Source organism: Desmodus rotundus, chromosome X (genome assembly GCF_022682495.2).
Source record: "Desmodus rotundus isolate HL8 chromosome X, HLdesRot8A.1, whole genome shotgun sequence".
In the NCBI taxonomy this organism is placed as follows: domain Eukaryota; kingdom Metazoa; phylum Chordata; class Mammalia; order Chiroptera; family Phyllostomidae; genus Desmodus; species Desmodus rotundus.
This window is the reverse complement of record NC_071400.1, coordinates 26,030,986-26,040,167: the sequence shown is the minus strand read 5'-3', so window position 1 is coordinate 26,040,167 and position 9,182 is coordinate 26,030,986. Positions and strand designations below refer to the sequence as shown.

At 36.9% G+C, this 9,182-nt stretch overlaps 1 protein-coding gene across 1 annotated transcript in view; it reads right to left on the bottom strand.

Moving 5' to 3' along the window:
* Nucleotides 1-2,173: 2,173 nt before the first annotated feature.
* TENM1 (teneurin transmembrane protein 1) overlaps nucleotides 2,174-9,182 on the bottom strand; it is an 854,561-nt gene continuing 847,552 nt past the window's right edge. The window contains exons 35-36 of the mRNA XM_053917142.1: nucleotides 9,036-9,178; nucleotides 2,174-7,666 (exon numbers count right to left, since the gene is read on the bottom strand). Coding sequence (XP_053773117.1) covers nucleotides 6,908-7,666; nucleotides 9,036-9,178 — 902 coding nt within the window. The 3' untranslated portion in view covers nucleotides 2,174-6,907. The remainder of the gene's footprint in view (nucleotides 7,667-9,035; nucleotides 9,179-9,182) is intronic.

Sequence of the window (9,182 nt, the reverse complement as noted above, 5' to 3'; positions counted from 1 at the left end):
TTTCATATTTTAATAAAGTATCTGAAAGCTTTATTTACCTAATGTCCCTTTAAAAGTATTCAGAGATAGGAGCTATTCATTTATTCAATCAAACATTGATGAAGGCCATCTTACTTATCTTATGGGACAGATCCCCTAAAAAGGGTAAGTGCTTTTCTGATTTTGCTACTGTCAAACTTTCCAACTGATGTGCTCATCCACTTTCTTCTTTTACTGGCCTTTTACTCATCAAGTTCTTTTCACTTTTTCTTTCCCAGCATGAGCATCTGTGCTATTTCCCGGCACATAATAGCTTGCACCTTTACAGAAAGGTCATATCCTTGCCATATCTAAAATATTGCCATGCTAACATATACCTTTAAGATGCTGAGTCAAGATAGAAAAATGCTCATATATTTCCAAGTGTACACCTCTCTTCAGAAAAAAAAAAAGTGTGTCAGCAAGCCCACAAGGAACTTGACAGTTGATCAAATACTCGTTCATTTCCTCTGAAATTTGTTCTGAAGAGATAAGGTCGGTAGGGAGACCAGCTTAGGTAATTGTCAGTTTGGCTGTTATAGGCAGGGAATCTTGGTGGTAGCAGCACGTAGGTACAGTGAGTCTACAGAGAACGCCTCTGATTAAGTGTTCTCGTATAAATAGAGGGCTGGATTTAAAATATGTGTTGTAGAAAGGATAGAGAATTTGAAGTGTGAGAAAGCTTTAAAATCTGTTAAAAATGTTTAGACATCAGCTTATGTTTTATGAGATTCACTTTATTGAGTTCAGACTCCAGAGTCTATTAATAATAAAACCCAGATTTGCCCTTGAGCATTTCAAGGTTACAAGATGCCTAATCTTTCTGTTAGTGGACAATAAATTCAACTTTGTTGCCTATGTTTGCCCTTGCAGTAAATGGGATATCATTATTTTGCAGTCTGCAGCTAGAGGTGAAGTTAAACTACCCACTTTGGACACTTTCATAATTTGGGATCATTGGCCAAATTTGTAATAAAAGGCTGAATGCTCATCATTAGGTCATGTGACTTTAGAAATGAACATTTTTATGAAGAAAGATATAACAAACCTGAGCGACTGGAGAGAGCCCGTCAACATAACAGATGAGACTTGAATTTTCTTTTGGGCTTTGTCACTGATTATTATCCACATGACCTTAAGTCAGTCAGTCTGTTACTATTATTGCATTTGCCAAGTAAGAACAATTAAGTCTTGCTTAACTCACAGGATTATTGAGGTGCTACAATTATTTACATTTAAGGTAGTACTATCACTACAGGTTTAAATAACACTGACATTCAAAGATCTCTCAAAGTGAGGGTGAATGGGGAAGTGATACAGAGAAATCACTTAACTCTCTAAAAATTCCCTCTTTTAACTGTTTGTACTCTGAGGGTGCGATGCATATTTTGAAAAAATAAAAACTCCAGATGACACTAATATCTATCCCCACCCACACCCCGTGTTGCATTTTGCAGGTGGGTTGTGTTGAGACATTCAGGAGTGTGTTTCGCTTCCCAAATCTTTTCACTAGATCCGTGTATATATCAGTGCCTGAGTGGCAGCAGAGCCATTCAGAGTTCCATACATTCCCGGCCAGTTTCAGGAACTGGCTGTTTGGACTATAATACCCCATTATTATTAAGTTGCATTTTGGAAGATCTGTTGGTCGGTGTCACTCATAAAGTTCTTGTTGTGAAAAAGTAAGGGCCAATGGCCACTGTGATTGCTCAGGACCTAGAGCCTCCGAAGAGCTGCTGTTTCTGAATGCCTCAACCGTCATTCATTTTTTTTTTTTTGCCAATGCATTTGGGTGCCCTGCTCCCCTAACTCTCCCCCACCCCCTCTTACAATTCTTTATTTTCTTTCTAGTGCCCAGAAAGGCATCGAAAGGAGAGAAACCTTTTAAAAAATCATAGCCTAGAGGCATGTAAACTTTCAACAGCTACTATTCTCTTTGTATTAAATGGTCATTTGAGTCAGAGATTCTATTTGTATGAAAAATAAAAATGAAGAGATGTCTCCTTAGGATTAGTACTTTTTTGATTTCTGCACCTACATTTTCAAGATAACGCAGGTTTATTTTCCCCGTTAGGGAGCCACTGTTCATATCTCAGGTGACCAGGCTGACTGGAGAGGCTGACTGTTTGGCGCGTGAATAAAATGGGACACAGTGTTCATTTGCAATTTTATTTTTTAAAAACGAAATATTCAAAGTACGTTTTCTTTCAAATATTGACACATAATGTTGAACTTTAAATATTTACAGCATGTTGTTGTGATGCTCTTGTAGAAAAATGCATGCTTCTGGCCTGAAAACCAGAGCAAAATGCAAAAGACCATTTAACTGCAGCCAGAGAACATGAACCTGTACAGTATCCACTGACTTTTCAGCACAGGAGTGAGAGCAGGAATACAAAATTGGAACCTATTGTTTCCTAGCAACACGGCTCAGGCCATTATAACACAATTTTCAGTATGATTAGAACCTCTAACTGCTGTTATATTGAAACTGAAAATCTTGGCATACACTGTAAACATCTTTACTTTTCATGAGAAAGTAAGCAGCTAAAAAGAATATTTTTCTGACGTAAAGGCTATACTTCTCCTTTTCACCTTTTCTCTTACTGATGCTTTTGCCAGAAGAATAGTAAAGGTTTAGACATTGTCATGATTCATACAAGTAAAATATTTTTCAAGGACACAATCTGATATACTAACATTTATTTAAGAGGTTAAAGTCCACCACTAAATCTAAGGAAGGATTTTTAACTGCCAAACACATTTCCTTTGACAAATAATGTAAGATGACAACTGCCAAGACAAAATCCACAGCAAGTTTAACTCTAACTATTTTCACTTACTGTTTAGGAAGTAATTTCTTCTTACACACAGTAGTATATTTGGTCCTTGGTAGCTTTCACATGAAGGACACACTGAAATAACAGTCACTATTTTGTGGTTGAATTCTTTTGTTGTTGTTGTTGTTTTCTGGGGTTTTTTTTTGTCTTGCTTTTTTGTGTTTTTTGGTTTTTTTTTGCTTTTGTGATTTTGTTGTTTTTTTTGTTTTTGTGTTTTTTTTGTTTGTTTGTTTGTTTGCTTTGTTTTGCAGAATAAAGAACCTTAGAGAAGGCTGTGGAAGAGCAGTCCAAGATCTGAAGTACTGGTCAGGTCAGCTATGTGTATGTGAGGTTCTCTAAGAAAACAAGAAGGTTGCATCCAATCTGTAGCCTTCCGTTTTCCAGAAGCTGTAATATACTCCAATCTGTCCACAGTTTCTTTCAATACTTGATTACTGTACTTTTGCTTCCATCACCACTGAACTCCACTACAATTGCCCTTACAGGAACATATCTGCATAAATGTAAAAACTTTGCCCTGACTCTCTCAGGTCATATTACAGTGGGGCCTGGTCTGTTTAAAAATATATTCTTTTTTAAAAAAGGAAAGAAAGAAAGAAGAAAAAAGTAGAAATAACATGGTAGAATACTTGAAATTGGGCCAACAGTGATTAAAAAGAAAAATCATATGAAATTATAATTTAATTTTATACCTCTTTATATAGTTAGCATGTGAATTCCAAATTATACAATGTCAAGTTTTCATACATTTGGCTGTGCCATATATATTATATTATATATATATATATAGTCTCTATATTATAGATCTTCTAGGTAAATTGACAGTAAAGGACACACTTATTTTATACATTATTTTGCTGGGTTAAAAATAAAATATATGCCTATATATATGGTGTTTTGCTAAAAATTGGGCTTTATGTCCGTTTCTTTCAGGAGTCATGCTTCTAATCAATAATGATTAGAATGACAACTAAAAATAAATGTCTTTAAGTGTCTGTTACGCTGTGAACTTTTCAGCTCATTTGGCTCTCTAGACTGTAGTGCAAGAGTGAAAACAAAACATGACAAAAGAAGCGCAAATAAAATAGGCCTAACTAGGAAAAAGAAACAAGCGCAGAGTATTCCCTGCCTCCAGCCCAGAATGTTCCTCATAGGAGAGCCAACCTCTGTGGTCTCAGACTTACTTGAATGGGGTGTGTCTGTGGAGTGCCAGTGCCTGTCTGTTGGGTATGATAAATTCATATGTTTCCTTTTAAAATGCCTTTCCTCTCATCAGGAAGTGCAAACGAATTGTTCTGTCATTAATTGAAACTTTAGGACTGCAAGTCAATGAAGGCATTCTTTGTGTTCAGCCAAACAGGAAGCAATGTACTGTACTCAGTATCTCCACATTCTTATTGAGCAATGCCAAAATGTTTCTCTTACATTTATTACTCATTAGTGTTAACCTTTTGGGTTTTTTTCTCTTTCCTTCCAAAAACTTTGGAAATGGTAAAGAGAACAGTAATAGTTCAAGGCAGTATTAAAACCACAGCTGTAAGTGATAAAAAGTGCATTTCCTGAATATAATACAAATATAACTTTAAGAAACTAAAGGCACAAACTAAATAAATATGTATTACAAACTAGAAATGCACAGTTCAAGGTAATTACTATTACACAAAAGCTTCAAATATTTGTCTCTAATGGATATTTAAAGCAGTTTGAAAATGATACATCATCAGTGGGTTGCAAAAAAGTATAATCACTTAAAATATAAGCAAAATAGACTCTAATATTGACATCTGGGATTAGTGATAAAATACATCATCACATTTATGAATGCACTCTCTATATACAGTTCACAAATTATTTTTCCATTAATTTAAAAGAACATCAGAGGTTCTAGGAACTTAAGGTCCATTTTTAGGCTGGTGTGGAGGTATTCAAATTTTCAACAAGTTTGTTAATCATTTAAGAATCCCATCCTGAATAGATACTGTACCATTGACACAGGCCTGATTCAGGAAGAAAAAAAACAAACCAATAATATGATTGTAGTCTGGATTAGTAATCTCTTGAGTTGGTACACTTCCAATTAAAAAGAGAGATGAGTTCATCGTGAATCCTTTCTCTCTCTTACTGTCTTTCAATACATGTGTAACAATGTGGTAATGCCAGTCTGAAGGTTTTGACAATGAAATGTTTGGATACATCCTCCCCTACTATCTGTGGGTCCTTGTCTCCTCCTCACTCTACTTTGTGTACTAAGGAACCAGACTCTTTAAAAACCTTAGCCTGAGCCTGAATTCTGACTTTGCATCTTTTCAAAGACACTGTCAGCACAAAGCAAGGCAATGACCCTCATGCTGCATTTAGGCAGTAGCTGGAAATAATCCAAACTGTAACATCCCATCATAAATTCTCCTTCAGACACAGTAAATGTCCAGACTCGGGGATGAAAGTGCTGAAGCCGGCTCAGGGGAATTTTCTACAGGCCACCTCATGCTGTTATGTATTTTCATTTGTGGTAACTTCCAATTACACAGCACTTTACAAACTGTCTCTTTGTCACTGGGCACAAATCTCCCAGCTCACTAAGGGGCTTATTTTACTACAGGATTCATAGAGACTGAGAAACTACAGCTGATATTAACACTAATCCTGATCTTTTTTTCCCAAATTTTAAATCATCATGGAACAAAATCACCCTTCCTGGAAAACAGTTATTTTCCTAGGCAGGAGATATGATTAAATCAGACTACACGGGCAAAGAGTGAGAACTAAAATAAGTAACCATATAAATGATTTTGGTCAAAAAAAAAAAAGTCTACCTCTCTATAATTACTTGAAATGTTTTAGGTCGGAAAGGGTATGCGTACTTAAATTTCCTGACTATGGCTGGGAGATGTTCAATACAGAATTGCACATTTGAAAGATAAACCTAAGTGGGCTGAAACAATGTAGAGCAACTACTGTGCTGTTTAGCTTGGTCTCCTCTTTGGTACTTTCCTTTCAACTTTAGTCCTCGGTCTAGTTTTTTAAGGTTTTGGCCCTTATGAATTTGTATAGTAGTCATGCATGTAATTTATCAGCATCCCAGGCATGCATGCCTGCTAAAGCCTCTTTTTTTTTTTTTTTTGTACCAGAATCATACTTTATACTGAATTACCTTTTGTGTGCACAAAACCATTGGATTAGTGTGTAAATGCTGAATTGCTAATGTAATGAAATTATGACCAAAACACACCCTGTATATAAATGAGAAATTCCTACCCAGGTTAATAAAAGCTATGTTTACACGACGCCAGTATAGCTGGACAATTTAGTAAGACATAATGTAGTAAAAACAGGTTGTGTGGAAGGAGTTACATTGGCCAGCTGCCTTGGTATCATGTACACACAAGCAAATAGTGGCAATTCAGTTTGGGTACCACGCCCACAGGGCAGTGTGGTACACAGACCCAGCCACCACACGCCAAAACACAGCACAACAACATGGCATTTACTTTAACAAGCAAGAGGGAATAATCAGGGAGGAAGGGGAGATGGTTCTCCCGTCTAGGAGATGGTGGTTGAGGACATTTTACACTTCTTTTGAAGTTCCCTATGACAGATCTGGAAAATGTGAAAGGGCTGGCAGTCTTTCAAAATGCAAGGTTCAGAGACTATTGCACCACCTTTCCGCCAACACTGACATATGAAACTTTGTGTCACAATACGGATATAGAACCTTGGGTTCTTTCTGTGTATTTGAACGTATGTATATGCATGGTTCGACTTTAAATTTAAAAGTGGTGCTTTCTGAAAACTGTTTTTTTGCTGTTTGAGTTCTACTTGTGTTCTTTTGAATACTGCCACACAAGAACTAAAAATCTCTGTCATTTCTTAAAGAGTTTAAACAAACAATATTAAAATACCATCTTCCGTCACATTGAAAGGCAGTTGGATATGTTTTTCCTCCATATTTACATATACAGAGTTCTGATCTAGAAAACCAATACAATAAACCATTTTATGTTTTTAAAAACAGGCAGTCTTTGGTGACGCAAAGGCAGAGATTTTTTTTGTTACCTCCTGCCTATTTCGCTCTGTCTCATGAAGTGAATGTTGTTGGCACTGTCAGAAAGTTCTAAATACTGCTCAACAGACAAAACAAAATACCCATCATAACCTTGTACCCTCCCAGTGCTCAAAAGCTGCTGCTTTTCCCCCTCTGTCCATGCCCGAATACCCTCTTCCCCTTCCTGCAACCTTCTTTGTTCCTTAGTCCAGGCCTGGGCCACAGCTCGCTGTCTGGCAATCTCCAACACATGGTTCTTTTCCTCTTCGACCGTCGTCCCATACCGGATGTTGAAGCACAGAGCCCCATGCTGGAGCTGGATATCTGCAAACCGTCTAGTCCTCCCATTCAACACCGATGTCATCTGGGACACAGTGACATTGACACCATTCTCTAGAATCCGCCTCCCCCCAGTGTTACCGATGAGCACCAGGTCTTCCTCCAGAGACCCAAGCTTAATGAAGTAGTGAGTGTCCCTCCCATCTATGGTAAAATGTAGGTTTTCCAGGTAATGAGCGTTATTGAGAATAGCAGCAAGCCGCCTGCTATCTTCATTGGCTACTCCTATAATATCGGCTGTTACTATGCCATCCTTGATGGCAAATTTTATACCTTTTCCAAAAACAGACGGAACAGCAGCAAACCTTGGCTGCTTCCCTCCTTCAAGGCATCGTCCATCATTGTATCGGGGAGTCATAGGAAGTTGGTCCAAGGAAATGAAATTTCTGAGCTGTTTCTGGAGCTCACACTGAATACCCAAGATAGTCTAGGAAAGAAGAAAGGCACAGTGAAAATGTAGCACAGGTTAAATACCCATCACACGTCTGGTGTTGTGAAAAGCAAAGGCTTGCAACTTGCTGGTTTGCAATTTAAAAACAACCCAAATTTGGAATCTCTTCATCAGAGGTTTGGAGAGAGAAGACTAACAGGTGATGTGATCACTTGGCATACATTTCCTGGTATCTTGGTGAGTTAAACATAAGGAAATATGTTCAAACTTGATGTCACAGAGACTAAGAGCTAGAAAGCACTTCAAATTAGGTAGTTCCAGCTCCCCTCAAACAAAGACATTCCATTTTTGCCAATTTAACTAACACCAACTAGCTGTTATAACTGTGTGTAGACTAATACATTAGGCCCAGGAAGATATAAAGAGATGCATCAGTCTTGCTTTCCAGCAGCTATGACCTTATAAATAACAACAGCAAACCAGCAAGAATTTCACTGACCTTTTTACATGGACTTCAAATAAAAACCCTTTTTATTATGGAAATTTTAAAACATACTAAGAAATAGAGAGAAGAGAATAATGAACCTCCAAGGATCCATTACAAAGCTTTGGCAATTTTAAACATTTTGCTAAACTTTTTTAGGACTTCTAGTGACAAAAAGCATTAACATATTATATCTGTTTACAAAAAGGGAAAAGCCTATAGTACTTATTTAGAATTTCCTTTGTGTTATAATTTTTTACACTTAAATTTCAAGCCCTTCCACCCAAATTTCAGTTTTATTTTGTTAACACAGATATTCTTATTTCTTTCCACTGAAAGAAAAATTCCTTCTCATTTTCATTTGTACCTCATATTCCTAATGAAATCATCTGCCAAAACTTGAATGTTTGGGTATTCTTATTTTTCCAGAGACTTTATCACTATAATACTTATTATTTTCGTTTCACTGCTTATATGTATTTTCCTTTACCAGAATAATTTAGTTTTGTTATTCCCACGCTTTTCATGCACTATGCCCCGGATTATTTTGCAGTTGGAAATCTGATGTTTTCCTGTCTCTTAATGGACAATTTTCCCTGTATAGAATCCATAATTGCCCTTGGTAGTCCATTTCAGAATTTTATGAGTTCAGTTCTTCTCTCCTGTTGTCTGTCTAACCCAACAGTCATCAAGTCACATGTCACAAGTCACTTTGCAACATCTTTTCTTTTTCCAAAAGCTCCAATCCTCAGCTCATTTCCTCATGCAATTTTTTCCTACCTCCTCCTTAATCATGGCCATTTTAGTGAATATTGAAAACAACTCAAAAATAAGTAAGCAAGTATATGTTAATACTATTTCATGGTGTTGGACGCTCTTATGTTTTTTCAGGTAGGTAGACGTGGTAAAACTTTTACTAACCTTTCCAGGATCCCACTCTTGAGTTTTTGTCTGAAGCTGTAGAAGCTCATAAGTTAACTCTAAATTTTCTAACTCTGGTTTGGGAAATCCAGGTAGTACATTGTGTAACTGGAAACCAAATAGCTCCAACCAACTTCCAATGTCTGT